The sequence below is a fragment of the Tetrao urogallus genome, assembly GCF_951394365.1.
Source record: "Tetrao urogallus genome assembly, chromosome: 17".
NCBI classification, from domain to species: Eukaryota; Metazoa; Chordata; class Aves; order Galliformes; family Phasianidae; genus Tetrao; species Tetrao urogallus.
Genome location: NC_136830.1, coordinates 8,244,836 through 8,271,370, shown reverse-complemented (window position 1 = coordinate 8,271,370; position 26,535 = coordinate 8,244,836). Strand labels below are relative to the sequence as shown.

General features: G+C 41.2%; 1 protein-coding gene across 1 annotated transcript; it reads right to left on the bottom strand.

Moving 5' to 3' along the window:
- Positions 1 to 1,877: 1,877 nt before the first annotated feature.
- Positions 1,878 to 25,704, bottom strand: MED15 (mediator complex subunit 15; the record flags this gene model as incomplete). The annotated part of the gene is made up of 18 exons (XM_079543743.1): positions 1,878 to 2,014; positions 2,126 to 2,224; positions 3,091 to 3,257; positions 3,424 to 3,584; positions 3,982 to 4,048; positions 4,214 to 4,277; positions 4,631 to 4,765; positions 5,337 to 5,464; positions 5,742 to 5,884; positions 10,518 to 10,637; positions 15,422 to 15,514; positions 16,446 to 16,802; positions 17,634 to 17,893; positions 18,532 to 18,747; positions 19,664 to 19,693; positions 20,243 to 20,294; positions 21,440 to 21,527; positions 25,637 to 25,704. The coding sequence occupies 18 exons, from the start codon at positions 25,702 to 25,704 to the stop codon at positions 1,878 to 1,880; spliced, it is 2,385 nt and encodes a 794-aa protein (XP_079399869.1).
- Between the last annotated feature and the right edge of the window lie 831 nt (positions 25,705 to 26,535).

The window sequence follows — 26,535 nt, the reverse complement described above, 5'->3', positions numbered from 1 at the left end:
TCGTGTTGCAACTTTAAACCCCTGCAATGCTTAAAAAAAAGTACAGAAGAAAAAAAAGAAACCAGCTCCATCCTCATTTCTTGGATTATGTCAATTATGTATTTCAATAAGCATCCAAAGTTTTTGTGATGAAAACATCTGTCCAGCAGAACTGTATTGATGTCACTGGTCCTTTTGCTCTAAGCAGCAGCCATGTAACAGTACTGGTTAAAAAGCTGTATCTTCTCTTGCAGATATAATCACTAATCTCTTGCCCAGCTCTTTCAATTGATTTACTATGAGGAGCATAAAGATGCTGCTGCTTGAAATGAAAAGCCATTTCAATTTCTCCTAACCCTCAAAGTGCATGAGTTTTCACTTACCCTAGAACAAAGTAACCATCATCCAAGGGATGCAACAGAACTGGTATCTGAGGATCAACATGGGAAGAGTAGTATAATGTTAGCATCCAACACAGGAATAATAATAAATTTATTACAACAGAAACAAACAGATAATGCATTAGTTCATGTACAAAATACTGATAGCATTCTGCTGCCTCAGTTAGTGGTTACTAAGTACCCAAGATACTAAAACCAACAACATCACACATTTACAAAGGTCAGTGCAATTTCTTGGCACTACTGAGAGAGTGCAGCTGCTCTTTAAGATTTGCTGCACAATACAGGGAGATAAAATAGGATATAACTGGAACATCTGAAACCTGAATTTGTTTCTGCACTAAGAAAATAAGAGCAAACAAACTATGAGAATGGGGGAAAAGAAAACAAATTTAATTATTCATGGCAAGTGTCTTCAGTGGAAGCCCACAGCAATACAGCAGCTGACAACCAACTTGTGTGCTCTGTATTTTGCTCAAGGCACAAAATAATAGTTGTCAGATCTGCTACTGAGCTATGTGATGTGGTTTTTTGTTTTTACTTTTTTTTTTTTGTCCTTTTCTCTTAAAAAGGAAGCAAAAGAAAACAAAACTCACCATATAGCCACTAAACTGCATCAACTCCTCCAGGCAAGTCAGATGCCTCAGACTGACTCTATTCCGCTAGTAAAGAAGACATGGCTACAAGCCTGCTGGATTGATCTGTGGTACTACAGCTTTAAGCTGTTGTTTCACTGCCACCTTTACACACACACTTACTTATAGGGGAAGTCATTGTGCACATTAATATCTCCTCTAACTGCTGCACTGTCAGAGCAAGAAAACTGTGGTCCATGCTAACCAAAACCCTTTTATACAAAGTAGCATTTAAAATAAGCTAGAAAATATTTTTTTCCTTCTGTTTAGTCTTTCCCCCCACCAATATCATTATCCTGATTTATCTCACTCATTTGAGGAGTATCCTAAAAGACCATAATTTATCCCAACCCTGGGCAGGCCAAAGCTAATAGACAAAAGATTCCTGTAAACACTAGGAAGTTTGCAAGCACGTTTTACTTGCAGTTTTTTTTTATTTCTGGGGGAGTATCAGGTCACAAAACATACAGTGTGAAAGGAATACTGGCACTCAGCAAACTTTGAAGTAAATTAGGGCATTCTCTCCCTGCTTCCTCTTTTACCAATGAGACTCCCTGATGGAAGTCCACAAATAATTTCTTCTCTAAGAAGACGATAAAAACTCCTAATACAGTCTTGAGAACCATATATACACATTCTGCATATTTGAAAATGCTGACAGAAGTCCACAGAGGCAGAAGATAAAAAGCATGAAATCTAGAACTAATACCAGGTCCTCTACTGAACCTGACACCTAGAAACAAAAAAATGTAAGGCTTCTTTCTTCTGAAGTAACCTCCCCAAAATGCCCATGACTTTAGAAATGGTACGTGGAAAAGGCCAGCTGTTGAGACTTGATTTCTTGCTTCTTGAAAGTGACACATTATGCAGCAGAGAGGCAGGCTTGACGAATACTTTGTGCCCAGGTGTTTAAGAGTGCCGTGACTGAATGCTTGTCTGGAAGTTGCAATAGTTTTGAAGTCATGTATCGATACACTGACTGCAAGAAGGGATTGGCTGCTGGGAAAAAAAAAATTATAGTTATTTAAAAAAATATTACATTAGGTGTTCACATTTCCCCAACACTACTATGCACACATGCCCCCAAATACCATGCTAGAATCCTCATACCATACTGCCTAGGGTTTTTTATCCACAGAGGGCTCTGATCTGGATAGTCCGCTGGAACGCTGAGCTGTAGTGGTGGGACATTTGGAAGATTCTTGTCATCTAGAATGCAAGCACATTTTCCATCAGAATAAAGCCTTTTTTGTCCCTTGTATGGACATTCTTTTCATACATAACTCAGCTCAGTTTCTAGCCTCTGAGCCCCAGGAAGAAGACAAGGGTATACTGTTTTAAAACAAAAATGGAAATCTCGTTTCACTTATTGGAATTTCACTTATTGGAAGGACAGCCTGGCAAAGACAGATCCATCTCTTAAGTAATTCTGCACATTGCCCATCATTTCATTGGCTGGCCTTCGTTAAGATTCATTATAACACCTCATTTTGGAGGATTAGGTGCCTCCTGTAGTAGCTCAGGATGTTCAAGATGAGATCAGTTCAGATTTCCCACATAAAGGGGATGAAAAAGAATCTGCTTTGCTTGGATTCCCATCTGGAAAGTAAGATCATAGACTGTAACACTTTCTGCTTATTCAGAGCTGAGAAGGAGCAAGGAAGATGTCACCTGAATTCCTTGTTCAAACATATATAATTATCAGTCATGATTAGTACCAATTAATAGACCCTTCCAAAAATTAACTCACCATTTTTCCAGCTCTATCCTAATTGTTGGAATAAGAACAAGTCTCACATACCAGGTATCAAAACGGTTGCTAGCAACAAGTGGTTTCTACACACTCAATGAGATTAATAGTTACAGCCTCAGAGTGAGTAAAGGATTGGTCACTGTGAATGAAATTTCCAGGTGTAACCTAAGGCAGGCTGTAAAGAAATGTCATGATTAAGCTGTTCTGTGACACTGATAACTACAGACCTCATGCAGAAGTCACAGGTTGGCAAGATTCAAGACTCAGCCAACAGAAAAAAAAAATCCCTCAGTTCTGAATTCAGTCCTCAGTTTCTTCTTACCTAGTTTGCATATGAGATGAACTGTGCCATTATTACTGCAATGGGAGGGGTCCAGGTTCACCAGGAACTTAGGATTTAATCTTGCAACTTCCCCTTGTAACACATTTGGTATGGTCTGTCTGTCATCCTCTTCATATTTTCGTTTTCGAGAGGAGATAACTGGGGCCCTATGTAAAATGCAGTTCACAATAGAACAAGGTGAAAATTTTATGCCAACACTACATTTGCCAAACATTTTACAGGCATAAAAAGGTACAACTCCCATCTTGCCATAAACCCATCCCTATTCTTTCAACAGCTAGAATAAAGAAGCAGTTAGTTAATGATACATACGTGATTGGTGGACCGTGAATGGCAGTCATAGCTGGCATAAAGGTGCGGTAGAGGGAATGGTTGAAGACTGGTGACCGGATGTTGGCCAAGACAGCATCCAGAAGTGGCTGACACAAGTACTGCTGTTTGGTGGGAGGCACTGGGGGAGGTGGTGGAGTAGGCTAAAATACAAAAGCCCCACCTTTTCCCTTAATTATCACCAAAAATAAAAACATTCCGCAAAACTTTACAGCAGTAAACTTCCAATGCACAAAATGCAAAGAATTCTCAAAACTGCACACAGTAACATTAAATAAGCCTGCAGCTTTCTCCTGAAATCAGCTGCAGAAATTCATAGAAAGAATTACTATTATATTTGCACAAAACACAAGAATTTGAAAGCTCCATTAAAAGATGCATACAACATGAAGAGCTTGCCTGTTTTTTCCTGTTTTCTTAGTTTGTCCAACCTCAATTGAATTCATAACAGCATAAGCAACAAGAACCACAAAAAGTTACTAAATTATAAGATTTTTTTGAATCGATTGCTTATCTTTTATTAAGCAAAGCATTACGTACCACAGCCATATCATTCTTTAGCTTCTCCAGTGCAATTTCGCATTTCTGCAGTGTCTTCAGAGGGCATCTGCAGAAGAAGACAAAGTTCATCACCACAAAAGGGGCACCTCAGCTCAAGTGTTTCTGCTATCTGAGCCCCACGGGCAACTTCAGTGCCAACATGGCCAGATGCTAAACAAAAACTTTCTGGAAGAGGTAGGGAACTTTTATCCACTGCAAACTGACAAGTTACCGTTTTGAAGGGTCAGTCAGGATATCCAAGAGGCTCTTCATTTTACTCAGGTCCTTCTTTCTATCTGAAAAAATATCAAGAGACAAACATTGACAATGGGGACAACTACCATACTTGCAGACAGAAACATACCATGCTGTTAAAAGAGAAAATATTAGCAAACACTGAAGAAAATAGTGAGATAGATCTTTTGTCTAATGTTTAAGCACACCCATTGCATAAGCTATCAGAACGTATCCCAAAAACATCAAATATGAAGGAAAACTGATAGGAATTTAAGGATTTTACCCACTCTTCTTAGTAAAATAATTAGCTGTCACTGTCATTTTTAATCTCTGGAACAGAAACCATCATAAAAAGATGCACTGTTTCTTCCATTATGAGAGAGACAAAGAAATGCATGAAAACGAAACTCACCTTCATTTTTATCGATTTTATTGATCATCCTCCGGAGTGGCTCAATGTATTTTGATAGCTGTTTGAGTTTCTCCAGATATTGCTGTTCCTCTGACTGGCTAGAACTGGCTGGACTCATGACAGAGTTTGGGTTTCCTAGCAAGAAGTAAAGACTGCATGTTGCATGGATAAGAGAATCCAGATCTGAAATGTGGCAACTCTCAAACCATAGTTCATGATGCACTCCACAGCTTCAGTACCTGTCCAGTCCTCTAATCTTTTTGCAGAAATAACAACATGCTCTGTGGACAGTGCAGCAATTCCCATTTATTACTACCTTTTTTTTTTTTTACTCCTGAAAAAGTCCAAAGGTTTCATACTTTCATTTCCTAGATTCCCATTTTGCCTCACTCTGGTACATTAAACATTAAATCAGCACACAGAACTTGCTGCTTTTCCTTCAGCCCACACTTTTTAAACTGCAGAGCACACAACACTGTAGGAGGAGTCAGCAAGTTAACTCACAGAATCAGAAATTGCTTTTTTCCAACTGGGACAGAGAAAAGCACCGTGATGCATACGACATGCCTACTATTCACCATGCTGGCTGTTCAGCAGTGCTGTTTAATGTTTATGTCATACCAAATAAGAAGTGTAATAATTCCTAGGAAATCTGTTATCAAAATATACCCCAATTCATGGTCTATAATAGAGATCTCATATTCACCTGGAGTGTTTAAAGGACCTGGGGATGGGACGCTAAAGTTCTGAGGTGTTCGTGCAGCTGCTGGGCTCTGGGATGGCTGTGGAGATGGACTAGGGAGAAAGCTGCTGGGAGATGGAGCTGGGCCAGAGCTGAAAGATAACAATGAAAACAAATCTGCCAGAGTCTGATAAGGAAGCATGATCAGCCTGCAAACATACATTTTCATTAAGTGTTGCTATAGCAATTTGGAGCTCCAGCAGTAGATTTGCTACGGATTTCTTATACACGGGGGTTTTCAGAGTGTATTTGGCAAAACGCCACCTACACTCTCACAAAGTTCACAGTAAAATTTATACACTTCAATGGAAACAGTGTGAGGCATGTTGAATGCTTCTGAAAACCTTCAGAAGTTACAGTCCAGCTCACCTGACATTTGAGTTTGGCTGAGAATTTGGTTGGCCTGGTTGAGGAGATGGCTGTGGCTGTGGTGGTGGAGGCATTGACTGGGGTGTCTGAGCTTGCTGGACAGGAGATGGGGATGACATCATGGTAATGCTGTTCTGGCTGACCTGAAATGTGGAAAAAGAATAAGGTCAACAACAACAAAAGGGAGAAGACAATGGGAACCTAACTAACAGGCTTTAACTATGGAGAGAAGCATATCCTCAGCCCTATAAGAAATGAAAATGTTAGTTTCCTGTTCTTCTCCATAATGAAACAGTTCCATCTGTATCACTGTTGAGGCCTTTATGGCAGTACTTCCTATTAACTTTACCAGAAATAACAATTAAAACTGCATGCAATTTGGATAACTGTGTAACGACTTTTTCATTTCCCAAAACAACAGGCTGCAATTAAAGTGTCAGAAGTGCCACCTGAAAAACCTGTGCTTTATTCGAACTAGGGTAAAGAAAAGCAGGGGGAAAAAAGTTCTAACTTGAAATAGCAATCACTAAAAAAAAACCTTTGCATTTGAATTTTGATTATAGACTTCAAAGGTCTGTCAGATTTAACTGTAGCTTCTCAATTCGTTTTCTTCATGTTGAAAGAAGAAAAACAATTAAGTAAATCAAACCACCAGCATGTCTCATGCAGCTTTGCAAATCAGAGTGGAGAGAGTAACAGTATAAACTGAATGGCTGGGTGGACAAAAGTGAAGCAGCTTTCTGACCTTTGGAAAAAGATGAGGTATGCCTAAAGGACAAAAAGACAAATAAGGAATTTTCAGAACAGCACCAAACTCTAGATAACAATGAAGTTTATTCTGCACACTATAAAGTAATATAGCCAGATAATGTTCAAATTAGAGCAACTGCCCACCTGTGCTCATTTCACAGCCATTTTTCCCTTTTACCACTTAAAACCAACTAAAAAAAACCCAAACCCTTTATCATGGCCAGGAGTATGGTACAGTGATGCAGATATTATATGAGCACGTTTGTTTAAGGCAAGTGCAGAGTTCTATGGCCTTAGGCTGCACATACAACAAGATATGTTTAGTTAGCCTACTCAGTGACTTACAGAATACCTGAGTTAACAATTAGCACCTTCATGAATCAACAAATCATTCCATCAGTATAAACCACTTTTAAACACAGGTCCCCACCAGCCCAACACTTCATGGACACTGCAAGTTGTCCTTCACTCGTTCGTTAACTATCCATCTTAATCACCCATTTTCAGAGGATGCTGAATATGACACAATATGCCTTCTTGGAATACCACGTTACAGTTATGCAAGAAAGTAAATACATTACAAGCCAAAGCAATCCTCACCTAGGTGCAAATATAAAACTGATGAACTTGAAGATGCTAATTCATTATCCATGAAATCAGTTTAAAAATAAATGCAGCCTGAAATACTGTTTTTACTTAAAGGAAAAAAAATCTTCAGTAACTCCATTACATTCTCAATCTCTTCTACCAACCTGAAATTCACAACAAGATTTTTTAACAACCTGTGTCTCCTCGGCAATTGGAAAAGCATTTCTGAGATTGCAAAGCATCTCACTGTCCAGCTCTCACAGAAATCAACCACCTCAACATCCCGTGGAAGTTAGTATGAACACCCCAAAAAACAATTCCTGACTTTTTGCCATCCTATTCAACATTCTTGTAAACAGTAAGAAATTTAGAACTTACCCCTACAGACGTTGCACCCATTTTTGTGGGGCCAAACTATGAACACTTCTAAGTGGTTTAGCACTCCCTGAAAACCAGGCCTTTTTAACGTGTCTGAGGCTGGTTACATAAAATTACTCTTGAGAAGTTAAATCCTGGTGTTTTAGGAATGAAGAAGAAAGGCTGCATTAAGGTTTTTACCCAGATTTAAGCTTCTACATCTATTGCTACGTCAAGATCCCTTCACATTAAATTACAAATGCAGAAAAGCAAAGAAAAAAGTAGCATACTGCGTTATGCAAATAAGCATAAGATGAATTAGTGTTGTTATCTGTTTAATAGTATTACCTCTCTTTATTAAGTACAACCATAGGCAAACAGCTTTCCTTCTTGCACTAAGTTTGCTCCCTGCTAGCTTCATTTCAGAACACTAAAGGCTAATGCTTAATATTATATAAAACCTTTTCAGCAACTGATTCAGAAGTATGCAATGCCAAACTTCTTTATGATTCTTTGAAAGCAGTTCATTTGATATATAATCACTTTAGAGAGGGGAAGCAGAGAACTTCCTTTAGATCCAATTAACTCATTTAGCTCCTCATTTCACTCAAGAGTTTAACCATGGTTACTAGACAGCTTGTGTACCCTTCATTTTCAACATATGTAAGATAATGCAATTTTGTATTTTTTTCACTGTAGGATGAGATTTTATGCATGCAAAAGCATACTCAAGGACAGATACTACAGCCCACTGAACACCAAGTAACTCTGCAGTACCTGAACACTGTATGAAACCATAGGAAGCCTTGCCCAGAATATATTTAGGCTTGCACAACTGAAGCTCTCAGTAATATTTAGTATCCATTCAGGGAAAAACAAACTTCAGCTAAGAAAAAAAAAATTTCATTTCCAATTCTCTGGCCTGTTCAAAGACCAGGAGGTAGTGGAACGTAATGCCATATCAGTAAGTATATTCTTTTGCTGAAAAAGGCTAATAGCAAAAGAAACCAACAACCAAACAACAATAAAAAAAACCCACTGCAGAATTAACTGAGCCTTATGATAAAAGGACAGAAAAAATGTGTCAATGGAATGAAAACAAATAGTCATAAAGCACTGATATAACATCTGGCTTTTTTGTTGAAAGATTCTCCAAGATAACACCGAGATTCTTTTCCAAAATGAGAAGACATTTAGAACCATCTGTACAGAGACTAAAACGACTTTTTGTATTGTAGTCAGAGGTGACACTTTAGATTCTGAGTGACTAATAACCAGATGTATGCTACAGCCATTTACTCCTACTGTGAACAGCTGCAAGGGCTCTAATGACATGGTAATGACAGCATATCCAGTATTGCTTAAGCATTTCACAAAACTAAGAGGTGTAAATGACAACAGTTCCAAATTTTAATTCACCTGGAACTAGAGCAAAGTGTTTTGGCACTGAATGCTAGAGATTCACACTGATTCAGAGCTATCAAATGATATGATATGTGAGACCAGCTTTTCCCAACAATTACTCACTTGTCCACTCTACCACGTGTTTACAACCCACTTTCATAAACAGATTGCCTTTCTTCTTCTGCCTTCAATTGTTCGATTTTCTATATCATTTTCTACAGTCACTTGGAAATCAAAGCCCCTCCATAAACACAGACATGACAGCAATAAAGCACTATGGCACTGAATACTAAAACTAGAAGTGAATGTAAGCCAATCTAACACTTAAGTATCTAACAGAAGCCCCTTCATGTCAGTCCAAAAATGATTGTCTCACACAATCCAAACTGCTACAGCAAATTGAGCTCTTAGCAAATTCTCCTTTGATTCAAAAGCTATGCCTGGGTTTTATTTCAGTTAACATAAACAGTTACCTGCACTGAAATGATTGCACATCTTAAACCAGGAATGACAGGTGTACCTTCCTGCACCATCTTTCTGATCATTGTAACTACCTTAGCAAACTAATGACAAAAAAAGGCTGTGCCTACTAGACCTGATGCAGCAGCAGTAAGAAGCAGTTTCCAATGCTCCACATCCCCCAGAAAAGATTGCAAAGGAAACAAAAATGCAAAAATGAAGAAACCTTCATTAAACCTATAAGCAAAATGCAATAACGTTAAGCAAAACTACACACCTGGTATTAAATTTAGAAATTAATATCTAGAAAAACAAGACATTAGGTTCACAAACACCAGAGTTTAAAAATTCAGTTGAACATTCTCACACCACCATAATACGATGCATATGTAAACCAGCACCAATCACAGAGTTGAGCAAACCACAGAGTTCAGCTGAGTAGTGCCTCATTTTATGACATACTAGTAAGAACTTCTCTTTCATTCCAGTTTTCCCCGCTTTTGCTCCCCTCCAATGACAGACTTTGCTTGTGAATCATGGCTGTGGGGTCTTCAGAAGACCAGAACCTGCACTAAGCAAATGCAGTACTCTGACCTCAAGCATCTTCAGCAACACCTGGCTAGGTGCTGCCCACCTGCCTACACAGGTTCTCTCATACAAGTGAAGCCCTTCTGGTAGCTTCTCCTTTGCAACTCTGAAGGAACAGAACTCAATTTTTCTTAGACCTTGATTACATGCCAAGTTGATATTCAAACTGAAATGAGCTAAGTTTATTATTAATGCAAGAGGCACTTGTAAAGAGCACAGATACATGACAACTAAGGTCCTGGACACAACTCAGCCAGTGCATTAGGGTACATTGCAACACTTCTGGAAACTCTCCTAAATGCAAACTCATAGTGGAGTATGGACAAAGTTTAAACAGAAATTTAATAGTTCTAATTTGTGACTTGAAACAGCTACATTAAAAAGTTGTAAGCGTTATAAGAAAGACCTATGCCTCTTGGAACTGCTTTGATGTCCCAGACTCTCAGAAAACCTGCTGTTTGAAATGAAAAAGGATCCGTGAAAAACCTCAACAGCCCAATACCCTGACACCACCAAGTTACTGTTCCACGAAAAGGTGAACTTCCCCTTGCTTGACAGCAAGTTCTATACAATCACACATCCAACGCTTTGTGCAATACCTGACACAACGTGCTTTGACTCAGTAAATACCTGTGGCATTTGCTGTCCGCCCATAGGAATGGAGCTTGGCGGTGTAGCAGACACTGCGGTGGTAGGCGGGAACCGTGGTCTTATTTGCATCCCACCTCGGGCCATAGGTGCGGTGATCATCTTTGAGGACAGAGGGACAACAGACAAAAGTAATCGCAAAACAAGAAATGCAGTGCAGTGGCAGGATGAGAAGCACATGCAACCTCCAGGAATTAGGGGGAGGGGGAGCATGAAGGGCAGGTTAGTGAGCTGTTCTCTAATGGTTAGCCTAAGATTCTAGCTAATAAATCAAGCTTCTTTTTACACCCCTTCTACCCCTTTTTAGAAAGAATCTAATGAATTCTAGATATCTTGAAAGCGCTGATATGTAGGCTCAGATTTGTAGGTTAAGGATTGATAACACTACCATTTGCAGGAAGAGTTTTTCCCAAATCTTGCCCGATGGCTTGAATTTCTACAATTATTTACAATAAGTGCACTAAACAAGCACTCCATATGAGCTTCTTTGCCTCTCTAACATCATAGGTTTCTGTGTACCTTCCCTCACTGCGGTCTCAGAGGATTTAGCAGTATTTGCATTTGCCACTGTCAAAGAATACAGCAGACAACTCAGGAGCCACAGCCAACAGCAATGCTCCAATGAGCTGACCTACAGCGAGCAAAATTTCAGAGCAACCTATGACTCTGTAACACTACAAAACAACAAAAAGGACTTGCACTTGAAGAAGCTATTTCCTTCCTTTTGTATCTCATAGAATGAATTAAATACATCCTTGTAATTTCCAGCATTTTGACAGATACCCACTCCTATACTACTAGGCTACATTAGGATTTTCTCTTATGAACTCAGGTCTGCCTCAAGATCATTGTTGCACTATTTGATTCTTCAGTTGTACAGACTGAGCACACCCTGAAGTATCAGCATTTGTCTAAAATGATTAAGGTTAGCATTAGATTTGTATTCTAAAATAGTATTAGGTACACACTACTCTGCAACATCTAGAAGTGCCTTTCAGACCCATCAGTCTGCAAAAACACAGATTATATATAACTGTATAGCCTTCCATTACTTAGTATCACACCAGATACGCTCTGAGCTGAAGTGCAATAAACATTTATGGGAAATATAGCATATTTTTGAGGTAGTATTCAGGTAACTTGGACAGTTTATACTTTTCAGATCTACAGTGAAGTTATCTGGGCCACTTTTTTTCCAGTGCATACATTACCAAGGAACCTACACAGGCTCTAACTAACCTAGGACTTAAAGAAGTCTCATTTCAGTGAATGATTCAGGGCATTCTTGCTTAGTGTTCCATGTAAATGGACTGAAGCAGCCAGCGACACGTCTAGAGAGTCAGAGAATGCATGTGCTTACAATTGTTAAAAAATAAATAAAATTAAATACAACGTAGCAAGACTGAAAAAGGAAAGAAAACCGAAAGAAAAGAAGTGTCAAATTCAGCACAACTGTTAGTTCACAACAGCGCAATGCAGTCACCTTCCATCCAGGCAGAGAGGGATGGTCAGAGACAGGATTTCAAAAGAGAAACAAATGAGAGCGCTTCAGACATCACACACACATGCACATGTACACACACAGCATGCAACAGCCACCACAAGCAAACACAACAACCCAGCACTGGCACAAAGCACAGGTGGATGCTACAAAGTACAGTGAAGAGCTACTTTATCAACATGAGAGCTGGTGAAGCAACAAAACCCTAACAAAAAAAAACCCAAAAAAATAAAAAGAAAGAAAATTGCTGGGGAAAAAAAAAAAAAGATAAAATCCTTCCAGGCACAATCATCCCATCTCAGACCCTTGTGAATGCACACGGATCTCTGGAGAGCGTGAAATCCCAGGGATGTTTTGGCGACTCAAACGTCCCACCTTGGTCCCGTTTCTCATGCCACACCACCAAAGTGTGCAGATTTAGATTACTTTCTCCCAGGTCACAGTAATTAGCAGTTTATTCATAGTTTGGTTGTCTGGCAAACCACTGAACACCAGCAGGACCAACTCTGAATCAAAGACTTTCAGCTGCTGTATCGTGGTTGAATGAACATGTACACATGTACTTTGTTTTTTTAATGTGCGCTTTGGAAAGCAAGTGCATATATAAATATAAATGACACCAATTCCAGTCTTAGCAAAAGTAATTTATTTTTCCCATTCTTCCAGCTGATTTACATTTATGAAACCTGCCATTCTTCGAAGTAATTGGGAAAGGAGATTTCAAAAGATCATATTTGTTTTATGCAAAGCAATATACCTACGAAGGAGCTCATCAGTCTAAAAAAGAAAGGCAACCAGAAGTGTTCAGGTACTTCTGAGAAAGATTTAAACTGAAGGCAAATCTTTCTCCACAGCTGAAATCGAGATGAATCAATTTATATTGAGAATTTTACCCCACAAAACCAGAGAGCAGAGGAATAAAGTATCTCTCTCCTGTAAGATGCTAAGTGTGCTATTTGATACAAATGTTGAGATGGAATACAATAATTAGAATCTGAACTTGTCGTTTTCTTGCATCTAAAATCCAGGGGATCCAAATACACAGATTCTGGTAAGAATATATAAGTACTGTGCCACTATTACTCTACTAAAGACAGGCCAGGCCTGATTTTCAGATGATCAACAACAGATAATTTGCATTCTGAGCATCTGAAGGACATGCAGGAGAACAGTAATTTAAACTTCATTAATACTTAACTCCAGCTCACTACGGAGTTTCTCTTGGTACTCCAAGCACTTGTGTAGCACTTTGTGGTCACTAGGACACTATTTTGCTTATATGTGTGAGTTACACACTCACAAGGACTGGACATCCAAGTGGAATAGCATTCACCTGAACGTTATGACTTCAGAGAAGAATTTCATAGCTTAACATGGATCCACAATTGAATTTAGGCTTGCTTTTATTTTACACAGGAAAGCTCATCAGAAACTTCACAGAGAAGGAAAAACACAGGCACATCAACCCAAATTCCCAGACCAAAAGCGCCTAGAGACCAAGCTTAAGTGTAAAAAGCAAGTATTAGGATAGGGTTTGTTTATAACAAAAGCTTCCCGGAACCAAATAAGGAAATCTAGGCAGATTAATTGTGCTGCTGATGAAAAACAGACTCAGTGCAAAGAAAAATCTTTTCTCAAAAGAAACTTCCCATAAATGAAAGAAAATGTAACCAGACAGTCAACATCAAAACTGTACTGCAATACTGTCCACAACCTTGAAAGAAAACACTATACACAGAAAATAGTTACACAAGTATAAGAAACCAGTTAATCATTGGACTTCACAGCAGTTTTTCACAGTTTTGTGAACTCCATCTGTGATAATGAGCAATGCCTGAGGTTGCTACATGCCTGAATAAAGCCACAATGCAAAAACAGCTGTCAACCATTTCTTTACCCAAAACTTTTCAAATGCACCGTGCTGTTAAGCCACTGGCATACAATTTCACTAAGTAGGGCAAGAATTAAGTTGACTCTACATAAGCACAGTTCACCTGGTTAGGGGTTGGAAAAAGCACCATTAAGTTAGTAGAAAGGAAAAAAAAAGTCAGTGTCTCCTTTTAGTCACCCTAAGTCCCTGAAGCTCTCACCTGGAAATTATTTAAGAAATAAAAAAATGTTTTAATATGTATTTTAACTTCAGAAGAAGAATTCTACATTATTGCCAATACTGCACCAATTGTACTTACCACTGCTCAGCTTTTATATCCTGTGTTACACTGACAAAAGCAAAAGGACCAGAAACAGATCTTAGCCACCCACACGTACATGGGCCACATGAGAGTTAGGATGATGTACAAAACACTAGTCCTGATACAAGTTTATGAGATGAACGTTCAAGATCCAATTGTTATCCCTCTGCCCACGTAAAAAACTTCTAATGATCTTATTGAGTCTAAAACACGTCTTGTGTGATGAAGGAAAATTGGGGCAATACATGAAATGGCAGAGATCTTTTTGTATTCCCAGGCATTAATCCTGGTCAGCCCCTTCTCATCTGTCTGCCTCAGCCTCTTCATATACAAAGTGGTGAGAACTGTACTTACCCATGTCTGTAAAATGGCTCAACATGAAAACTACAGAGGCAAAACATGAAAGACTATTGCACATTCTTGTGGAAAATGGAATGAGAGGATCAGCTCAAGTCACTCCCAGTTTTTCTCCCCCATGTTTCCTTCACACCAGATACACATCAAGGAACAATTACTGGGGCTACAAGTGTATCGAAGGTTAAAAAAAAATTGTTAGACAATAAGCTTTCACCCAGCACTTTTTTTTTTTTTTAATGTAACTCTGCACTCGTGACACATGCTAGTTTTTTCCTTGACAATCCACATCCAGAAAAAGAGCATCTATATCTACAGTCCATTTCACTCAGAAGAAGTATGGAAGATGAAAGGAATGAAAGGGGAGCATGGGAAGATTTGGTTGTCTATACTACTTTTTACACTTGGTACACGGAGATGGAAGGTGGAACACATGTGAGTTAAGAGAGCAGGCAAAGATTCACAGTACGGAAATCAGTTTAGACAGCAAAGCAGTTTCCTAGGAAAGGATAACAAAAAGAGAGGTGATGCACTCCAAGGAACCAAGGGTCAGACTGCAGTGAGGGCACAGTAGGCCGCCTTGCTGTTGTGCATTCCTGTGTAACTACAGGCAACAATCTTACCTACCAAGGACAGAGAGCATGCATAGAGAGTTGTCAACGAAATCCTGCCTCTGAGTCCAGGCAAAAGGAAAACAGCATAAAAGCCCATACTTCCCTTATATAGGGATAACCGATTAAACCTCATCAGAAAGCCACCAGAAACCCATCTCCATGCTCATCTTTAGCATGCACTTGCTACAGGCCTGTTACTGGAGATACTGGCTCCAGGGCCCTTACCTGCGCTGATGCTCCCATCTGAGCAGCTTGAGCCTGAGCTGCTTGCACTGCTGCTGCTGCCGCATGCTGCTGCTGGACCAGTTGTGCTCTTACCTTCAGTACAAGAAGACAGAACAAAGTAAATGCCGTATCTGATTAGGGCATGACACTTCTCTTTCAATTGCATTGAGTATACTCATAAAAAAGCTTTGTTTTGGATACAAGACTTCAGCTTCGTGCACCTACTTCTAGAACTGTTTTTGAACTTTCCATGCATCTAACATTTGGAACAACCTTGTCATAGGCTGCGTACCCACAGTATGACTTCTTGCAACTCCTTTTTTTTACTGTAAGGCCTTCCTATGACAATATTAGATATTCCAGCTTTCTGGCAAACATACAGATGTTGATCTCTCTCAAAAATACTATTCTAAGCACATACTAATGATCGCATTTCAACTATTTACACATTCACTGTGACAACTCAGAGGGATGCACACAACATCTAATACTCATAGATTAACTTGGTTTGGTAAGAGCTCAAAAACAGCTGACTAATGCAACAGTTTGAGAAGTTGCAACATTAACAGGATTACTCAGCTTCTAAGATGAACTAGTAAGATGTTCACAGTAATCATCTTCAAAGCAGGAACTACCAGTATCTTAAACTTAGACTAAATCATCTAAACACAGCAGCAGAAGCAAAATCAGCATGCTAAAGATCTGGCTCCAATCTTACGCACAAGGCATCTCAAAGCACTTGCTCATGTTCAAGAACGCTAATCATCATCGCAGTGGTTTCTCTTGAACCAGAATTACAGAGGAAATTACTTTTAAAGCATCGGATTGATAAGTAGCTTTCGTAATTCAAAAATTCCTACTCTTTGTTGACTAAAAAAATCTTATTCTCTGCTGACCACATCATAATCTAACTACACGTTTCTTAATAAGCTATTCTTTTTCCTATGCTGTTATTAACAAAAATTTTTTTTATTTCTCCAGCAGATCATAATGAACCCACAATAAGCTGGTCACGAGCCCTTACCTGCATTGCTTTTAACTGCTGTGGCGTGAGAGTAACAGGCATAACCTGACCAGGAATTTGTCCAGAGATTGCCTGCGCCTGAGATACCATGGGCTGGGGTTGAGGCTGGGATTGTGGTGGAAGCTGAGATTGCTGTGCCTGAGCAACCTGTTGTTGCTGTTGCTGCTGCTGCATCTGTTGCATCTGCTGTTGCATTACTTGTTGAGGTGGCTGCTGCTGTAGCTGTTGCTGTGGTATTTGTTGCTGCTGTTGCTGCTGCTGTTGCTGCTGCTGTTGTACCTGCATAGCCTGTGCTGCTTGCAGCTGCTGCATTTGGGCAATTCGCTGTAGCTGCTGCTGCTGCTGTTGCTGCTGCATCTGAAAAGCAGGAAAAGCCAGGACAGTAAAGCTTCCAGCAATGCAATAGCAGCCTTATTTTTACAGAGTAAACTAACAGCAAACAGAATCCTAACATGTCAGGTGGCATTTTCAAGTCTGTATATCCAGCTCTTTTATCCATTCACTTTTCAGATATCTCAACTCTACATAGTGCACATGACCTGTGGATTTCACTATTACAAGCCTGCCTACATACACTAAAATAGTTTTCAAAGGCAAAGCTGAAGTCCATCAGCTTCTTCTGTAAAAATGGGCTTAGAAACACTTCTTAAATGTAACCAGGCTACATCAGCAACAACATTTACGAGAACTGCACAGAAGCATGACAGCTGAAATTTCCTCTTCTGTTTTTCCGCCTAAAGATAATGCATATAAATTCTCAGTACACACTTTTTAAAGTAGCAATGTGCAATTCACAAGTGTGCTTTTAGTTCTGGTGTAGGGAACCTGCTTTGGCAGGGGGGTTGGACTCGATGATCTCTGGAGGTCCCTTCCAACCCCTACAATTCTATGATTCTGTGATTCTTTCCCACATCTTCATTCTTGTCAGAATGAAACACTGTCCTGATGTTCAATAGGAGAAAGAGCTTTAATTCTCTACTGCTATAACAGAAGAAAGCAACCAAAAACCTCTATTGTCAAGTCTTTCCTCTGGGATGCAATGTATCGTTGCCAATCTAAAGTCCCAAAGTGGAACTGTATTAATAATGGGAAGAGCTGATAATCAGTACTTCATGCAAGCAAAGCTTCACACGACTTGTACCTCATCACAGATCAACTCAATTGCCATTTTAATTATTTTGTCTTCACCTGCTGCTGGTTTTGCTGCTGCTGCATCTGCAGTTTCAACATGTGTTGCTGCTGCTGGACGGCTTGCAACTGCTGCTGTTGCTGCTGCTGCTGTTGGGCTGCTGCAGCTGCTGCTGCCTGCTGCTGCTGCACCTGAAACTGTTGTTGCATGGCTGATTGCTGGGCCTGGAACTGCTGTTGCTGCAAAGCCACCTGTTGCTGCTGGAATTGCTGCTGCTGCTGCTGTTGCTGCTGAGCTATCTGCTGAAGCTGAAGTTGGGCTAAAAAGGCGGTAGACTGTACTTAAAAACATGAAACCCAAACAAGACAAGAGACAGTTACACAGTACAATTTCACAATAATCAAAGATGCTCTGAAGTATGCAGATATTCTTCATGACCAGCATATACTTTTGCATCCTCAAACGGAGAAGGTACATTAACAGCAGAATCAACAACGTGCCTCCCTAACTACCCCTACAGCTTGCAGCCTCTACGGAGTCAGCAACCAAATCAGAGTGTAAAAAAGTGCAGAAGTTGTGCGGCTAAAAGATCTCCTGGAAGGACCACAATGGGACCCACAGAATTCTCTGAGAAGTAGGAGTTCTTAATGGAAACATGCACAGAGGTCACTATCAGAAAGCATGGTAGCCACAAAAAAGTGGATTCCATTGAATAAAGTTCTGAAGTTGACACCTTGGAGGATGGAAGAAGCATTTGCTCACAGAAGAGACAGACTCTTCCTCACTATGCTAAGAAAGACATTTACCCCAGTAGATAGAATTATTTGAAATCAACTCTTCCAGCAGAAGTCACAACCAGAAGTACAAAATTCCTTCAGCACCTTATCCTTGTGAAGAAGTTATTTACTGAAAGACCAACACAGCAGTTTCAGTGACTGAAACAGAGTGAATACTTACTCTGCTGAGTAGCTGTTGAGACACCAGGCATACCATGAGGGGCCATTCCCGTGCTTCCAGGAGGCTGTTGCTGTCCTGGGAGACTCATTTGCTGCCCCATTGGGCCAAGGCCACCCATCCCACTCATCGGTGCTCCTTGAGCTCGGGAAGCAATGGTCATTCCAGGCGCCCCTGCTGGGGGACCCCCAGTTAAATTCTGCAGGGCATTCATCGGATCTACAAAGAAAATAGTTACCAATATGCAGCCAGCCATGCAACTGCTTCCCCGGAATTCTGTTTTTCAGTACCCATTCTCTGATCTACTGGCTTCAAACCCTAACGAGATCCAAACCCTAACTCTCACTGCAAGCCTGCTACAGGCTTCTCGCAAGTTTTTACCTCTCTATAAACAGGGTGAAGATTATTTAAAGCGCTTCAGATTTGCAAAGTTCCAAATACATCCTAAATATATCAGACAAGGGAATTCTTTAGCCACCTCTGCATGTCTATTCAAGTCAAAACAGGATGCCAGCAAAACCCCGTGAGGATAAATAACTCAATCTCAAAAACCAAGAACAAAGTTCCAACTATAGATTCAATTAACCTCCTCCTCCTGAGAAGCAGGGCTTAAACCAGAGAAAGTACTTTGTAGAGCAGTTCCCATAGTCCCCATCATAACATTTTGATTTTATACATTGAATAAATTCAGTGCCTTTCAAGAGAATTATCACAATCTCAATCCTGGGCATGAAGAAAAGTGAAATCAAAGCAATTCAAAAAGGCAAAATAGAACATGAGGTGCCAAAGTAGTATTGGTCAAGTACAGAATGCAACACACTCTCTTCCTTAGAATAATTATCAAACTATTTTGAACTGTCTAGTGGAGATGCTGATCAATCCCAGCCATCGCAGTTAGCCCACAGGGGGATAATAATGATATACTTGTTTACTTCATTACTAGGAACATTACATTAAGTTCCTACTATAACTGCTTTAAGAGTTACCACAGAGGCAGAAGACACAAGAAGCTACTGTGGTACCCTTCCATCCTCCAGCTAGGAAATTCACCACCTTCTCAGCACATAAAAACCCCAGTTTTTGAATTGTTCAATTTAGGAAAGGAAAAAAAGAACAGAAGAAAAAGATCTCTTACCACTGACTGAGGCTTGAGATTTCTTATTGTCTGCAAAAGAAAAATACATTAATTACATCCGTTAATCTTGTCACACACGGATTTGGCACTTCAGATATACTCTCCTTAAGAAACATACACACACACACACGTATCACTTCTTAAAAATCACTGTCTACTGTAATTATACCTATTCCCAAACAATTTATCCATAATCCCAGACAGCTCTATCATAGCTGTAACAAGCAGACTGGGAAAAACAAACAAACAAAATACATCTCTGTAATCAAATTAAACAAACCACGTTAAATCAACCAAATCTGGTAATCAGAACACTACATAAACATTGAAAAGAAAGCAAAAATACAGGAAAAATTAAAAGGAGGGTGCAAAAGTAGCAATTGTTTCTCAAAGGCTCTTAAATTATGTATGGATGCTGTAAAAGAAACAGTATTTAAAAATTCAGCATGTATATTACAGGGGAAAATTTTGAAGCAATCTGTGATGAGTCACATATAGAACCACACATAAATCCTGAAATCTACTGTTATTTCCCATGTCTCTAATAAGCAATCACTGGGAAAAAAAAAGATTACTTACGGATATCTCGAAAATGGATAATAAGTCTGGCCACAAGAGAAAGATATTCCTCCTAAAGGCAAAAAGCAGCATTTTGGCACAGGATACAGAAACAGATAACCATGCCATTATAGCTCTTCAGCATTCGCCCTCAGCATTAATGAATTTTACTTTAAAAGCTCTGTGAGCTTTTCAGAGTAGTGTATTTGCACGGACCTTCATGAGCTAAGTGGGAATGCTTTCACAGAAGGTTCATGGTACAAGAAGGCTCAAAAACACAAAATTCAATGGAAATAATATGCATGATAGCCACATTAATAGGATCACAGTATGTGTGTTTGATTGTATACCAACACATCCATTTTCCATCCATTCTAGTCCTTTTCTTAAGTACTGAACTTGCTCATGCGGCATACTGACTCACATGAGTCCTTTGTCACATTTACATTACAAGAGCTATTTTATGATGTTAATATTACAAAAGCAAGCAAGCTATTATATTTAACAACTAACATCCACAAGAAGTGCCAGAAGCAAAAGGACAAACAGCCTTTGCAGCAATTGATGAGTGTGCTGCAAACTGCACAAAAGGATCTGTCACAGTGCTGAGATGACCCTTCCAGGGTCAGAGAGGCTGTTAGCAGGAATAAACTTGTGACGTAAGCATCACAAAACTTTCAACATCACAAGTTCCACCTCAAACACATGTTTGAAGACAGTAACAGTATTCAATTTCCTGTAACAGAACTCCAGGAAAGAAGCTCACACATGTGGGTAGAGTCTAGAATTGCACACGATAACCAGATTTCCACAGAGACCACAGAACTTCTTGTCTTACTCCTAATGCATCCTTTTCATTGTTATCTTAATCCCCCTCCGCCACCAAACTGGTTATTATGGATAGTGCTACACTGCAGATAAAGAAACTTCTATGCAATTCACTCTGTAAGAGTTTAATCAAGCACAATCCCACACGTGCATTCAATGCTGCAGTCTCAGCACGCCCCTTGGCTTAAAATCCACTTTGCTGCACCCACAAGACATGAAATGATTAACTTTCCCCCATTGTAAGAGGAACACACATAAACCCAAAATCTTCATAACTGGGTACTCTGAGCAGACACCAATTCTTAACATGCATTGGATTTGCTGTTTCTGTGGTTCATTCCAAAATTTTGACATACCAGTAACTTCTGAAAACAAACAGAGAGGTTTTACCCTTGTTTTGGCCTTCATAAACACATGGCTCTCCATATCTTTGCTGGACTTATTGTGGGCAACACCGGCCTTCCTCATTGCTTCATCACTGGAAAAGAAAAAGAGAAGAAATGAGGCTGGGCACTAACTGAGGACGTTAAAAATATATATATTTCCTGCAGTTAGAAAGGTCTGTACAGTAGCTTTTTACCCTCTTCTAAACATAAAGTAGAAAAATTAGAAGATTGGTAGAATATCTCTGCCTTCAGGCAATGAGCAGTGATGAGGAGTTGGAGCACTGATCAGGACAGAGAAGGGCAGCTGTGCACAGCAGGAGGGGACAATCAGCATGACAGCAGCAGATAAAGCAGGAAGATGAGAAGGCCTTATTGATGGAAGTTGGTCATAAAAAGCTTCCCCCCCAATCTTACTGTTCTCTACCACCCAGAATCACACAGCCATCAAACCTCTAGTAAACTGGACCTAGCTCTGCCCTTTGGATGGGACATTAAAAGTGTAAGATGAAAAGGAAATAAATCCCCCACACAAATGTTCTCTGCTATGGCAGAGAACAACGGGCATTCTCAGTATATCAAAAAGAAGCAAGCAATTCCACTGCAAAAAAATGCACTGAGATAAACAAGTCCTAAAATCAGCAGTTCAGACAGGCAAACAGCCCTCCCTATTCAAATCCTACAGACATATTTGTTTTTGGAAATGTCTCGTTCACTGTAAAACCTGTTCTGTTTTAAAGCAGCCTAGTAGCTACAGTCTATATTCCACAAACAAGTTACCAGGAAATACCTTCACCTTGTAATTAATAGCTTAGCAACTTATCTCTCAGTACCTGCTCCTGCACGGGCAACTATCCTACACTAAATGCAAGGTAGGGAAAGCTTCAGCCAGCCTGAAATAGATTACTGTTTTCTTCCCCTGAATTCTGACCACATTCCTTGCAGCAAGGCTGGTGTTTGTATGAGCAGTGGCCTAGCTCAGCTTCCTGAAATAACTCGGTAAGCCCTTCACACAAGTGAGCAGAACAGATGCAACAGCCTTAAAATGCAGGAGCTTCAGTTGCCACAACTCACACCCTTACCGTGCAGAGCAGCAGGCAAGGAGTGCATAGCTATTTCTTTGCAAGACACAGCAGGTTAGTCAGTAAAGCACAGCTACCTGCACAAGCCTCCCTCATGGTCACTTGCTCACGTGGCCTGACAGACACTACAAAATGTTCTTTATACATAAAGATCATTTAAAACGAAGCAGACTCTGAGCATAAAGCAGAATAATTCTTTCGTGGGCAAGCAAGCATTAAAATGAACAACTCATAAAGGAACTCTGTTGCAGTGGAAGAAAATGCATCCAGTTCTTCATTTATGCCTTCCTTCTTCCAGTAGTTTCTCTTTCAGAAAGGTTTCCTTCCTCTAAGTCCACACCACGCTCTGACTCATCAGTAACTTGTTAGTCCCATTATAAAACATCTCTTATTTTGAGAGCACCAAGAACTGAGCAGGCAGAAAGACAATGTTATGCAAATGCAAGTAAAGAAAGTAACACACAGATAAATGGCCACAATACAAAGACAGTGACCAATGTGGTGTTAGGATCACAAACAAAATAATCCACAATAAATAACTTACCTACTCTTACATGTACATCCATCTACCATTTATTTTCTGCATTCTAGAGCATTACAAAGGGCACACCGCTGGCTCACATACAACTTGCTGTCCAGCAGGACACCCAGGTCCTTCTCTTGGAGCTCATTTGTAACAGTTCAGCCCCTAACCTGAACTGATGCATGCAGTTATTCCTTCTCAGTTTCCCAAACATCTGGGGTCAGAATCAGCCACGCACAATGCTGCTTTTGGCTACAGAGGAGAAAGCAAAGGACTATCCAGATTCTGCACAGACTGACTTCTAGCTTTATTCTTCTTTCCACTATTTCAGCGAGGAAAATCACCTTCCTGGTGCACACAGAATCAACCCCCTCATAGCTTCAAAAACTCCGCGAGCCTTCCCTGCCAGGTTATGCCAGGTTATGCCAACACAGTTGTTGGTGTGGCTGTGTAATCAGCAGTACTAAAGAAGAACCCAGCTGAGTGCTGAGGCATTCCTGGATCCAACAAGAGTCCTGTGCAACTGCTTGGGCCTGCAGTCACACAACAACCCAATATTAGATGGAGCTACTTAAGTCAAATGCAGTGTTCTCTCAAGTGATGACAACCAAATGATGCACACTGATTGCAGGTACATTCACTAAGACACCAATTGCACACAGCATCCCTGAAATTTCTCTTCATATAATGTCATTCTAACTATCTAACTATCTGTATCTACCTATATGTATCTTAACATTCAGAGTTGGAAGGGAGATGCAGGCGAAATAACAATAAATTAAGACTTCCACATTCAGTGGCTATAATGAGGTACCCAAAACAAAGTATGCAAATTGTTCCATGCTTTTAAGATCAAGTTGACACATACCTATCACTTACATTTGCACAGTGAACTGGAAGACATATATACACAAAAGCCTGTTATGAACAACCTTCTCACAAGCTCAGAAAATTTGCAGATGACTCATTTCTTCCAAATACTACATAAGTTTCACTGGAAGAAAACTGGAACTTGCTACACACAGAGTTCAAGTCTTTTTAGGCAATATATTGCTTCTATTTTTCATTCAATAAAACTAGCTATTATAAACTCTACTTCTGGGGTAGCTTTGCTTTATTTTAAGTACCAACATGAAATTTATTTTCAGATATCTAACACATAGTAATACACTTTAAAAATTAAAAAAAAACAACAACCAAACACTGCAATCATTGCACGCTTATCCCAAACAAATTTGCTTGCTCTTAAAGTGAGCTAGTGAATGAAAACATAAGAAGTATTACTACGAAGCAGGGTGGAGTACAAGAAGATAGGCTGCCTGCAGAACACAGCCTTTGGGGAAAAAAAAGACTGCATCAATACTTTTATAACAAAAAGTACACGGATCATAAGAAGATGTCTGTGTGTATCTGCAAGTGTTTAAGCAAACAGAAGAAATCTTAATTCTACTTTCTCCACTATTGTCCTATTCAATCTCTGTCTCTCACTGTACGCTCCCCATTCAAACATTTATCGTCACTGCTTACTGCTCACAGAAAAACAGTCACAATTTGCAGAGCAAACACACAAACAACAAATGCTCATTGCATTAAGGTTTGTATCTGCTGATTCGTATTCATTTCCTTTAAGTCTCAGGGCACTGCAAGGCAGTCCTGTTTGCTTGTGTTGATGAAGAAGTACAAAACAAAAGAAGAGGAAAACGCAAGAGATTCACCTGGCACGATAAATTGTCTTGCACAAAGTTTAGACAGTAAAACATCAGCTCTGAACACCAAAAAAGCTTTGACAAGCAAACATCATATCTGTCATGAATACCAAAAAATTAACTCTGAAACATCAGTCAGGAAAGCCCTGCCTTTAAAAGCCATGAGGCATGCTCAAAGTTCTTCAAGCATTCATAAATAAGGATTTGAAAAGGACTCTCAGTTCTATGATAATCAGCTTTCATAAGGTAAAAGAACCTTCCCTGTAATAGGAGTATCGGGTTGAGCAGCAAAGTAATTCAAGTAAAGATTGCTTCACAGTGGACAACAAAAAAGGCTAAACTTTATTGCTCTTAAGCAACCTTTCTACATCAGGCAGATACCAATGAACACACTTACAAGAACTGCCACAGCAACCCCCCCTACCAAATTACCAACAAATTCAGTTGTTGACATTTTCGTTTTGTTTTTGCTGTTTACAAGTCAGATGCAAGGTAACGACGGTGGTTTTCATAGAACAGAGCATGTGAGACTGGGCAGCACTAAACATCACAAAGTGGAAACCCTAAAACAGAGGCTCCCCAGCAGGCCAAGCAGCCGCTATGCCCGGGGAGGAGGAAGGCAAAAAGCAACGGGGATCGGAGAAGCGAAGCCAAACGGGGGCCGGCTCTCCCGGCACGAGATCCTAGCAGGAGCCGGTGCTAAAGGCCCCACACGTAGATAGCGACAATCACGGACAAAGCCAGAGACCTGCGAAGGACCCGCGGAGAGCGCAGACGGGCGAGCCGCAGCCATTCAAGCACGGGCAGCTCCGGGGCGGCGGGAGGCGCCGGAGCCGCCCCGGCAGCGGCCGAGGCGCGGCCTAGCCGACACCCGGGCCGGAGCGCGCACTCACATCTGGCTGACGAGCTTCTGCCGAAAGTTGGTGCTGCGCCAGTCGGTCTCGGGCCCGGTCACGTCCATCCCCGCCGCCGCCGCGCTCCCCGCCCGCTGCCGGCCTTCACTGCCACCCCAGCGCCGCGCTCCTCACCGCTGCTACCCCCACACGGCAGCCCGGAAGTCGCGCGCCGCCACTTCCGGCGTGCTGAAGGCCGCAGGGAAATGAAGTCCAGGCGTTAGCCCTGGAGAGTCTCGCGAGAACCGCCGCTCGGCGCGGGGCGCGCCGGGATTTGTAGTCCCCTTCCACGCAACCCGTCTGCGGGAAAGGCCCGGCCGGCCTCGCTCAGCGCACAGCCGCACTGCGCAGGCGGCGGTCCCGAGTGCCGCTGCCCGGGGACGCCGCCGTGCCGGCGGGTGTCCCGGGTCCCGCCCGCCACGCCCGGCTCCAGCCGCCATCCGCCCCTCCCCCGGCGAGCGGGCGCGTCAGGCGGGGGCGCCGCGGTTCCGGGGCGCATGAAGGCGGAAGCCGCAGGCGGAGGCCGCCGCCGCCGCTCTCGGTAAGTGGTGGGGCGGAGGGGGAGGGGGCGGCGCCGGGCTGAGCCGAGCTGACTCTGGAGGAAGGGGCGCGGGGGGGCCGGGCGCGGGCTGGGGGGCCGCCTCGTTCCAGCCCCGCGGGGTACGTGGGGTGAGCGAGCCGGGGGTGCGGGTCGGGCCCGAAGGCAGTGTCGGCAGGGAAAGGGAAAGCAAAAGCAGAGCCGTGCTTGAACTGTCCTTCACTCCGCCGTCACACGTCTGGGGGAGAATCAAAGCGAAATGTGAGCTCCGGGTAGCATCTCCTGCAGAGAAAACTGCGCGTTCTTTTTTCCTGGCGTTCAAATATGTGAGTGACAGGGGGAAATAACAGCCAAACAACGC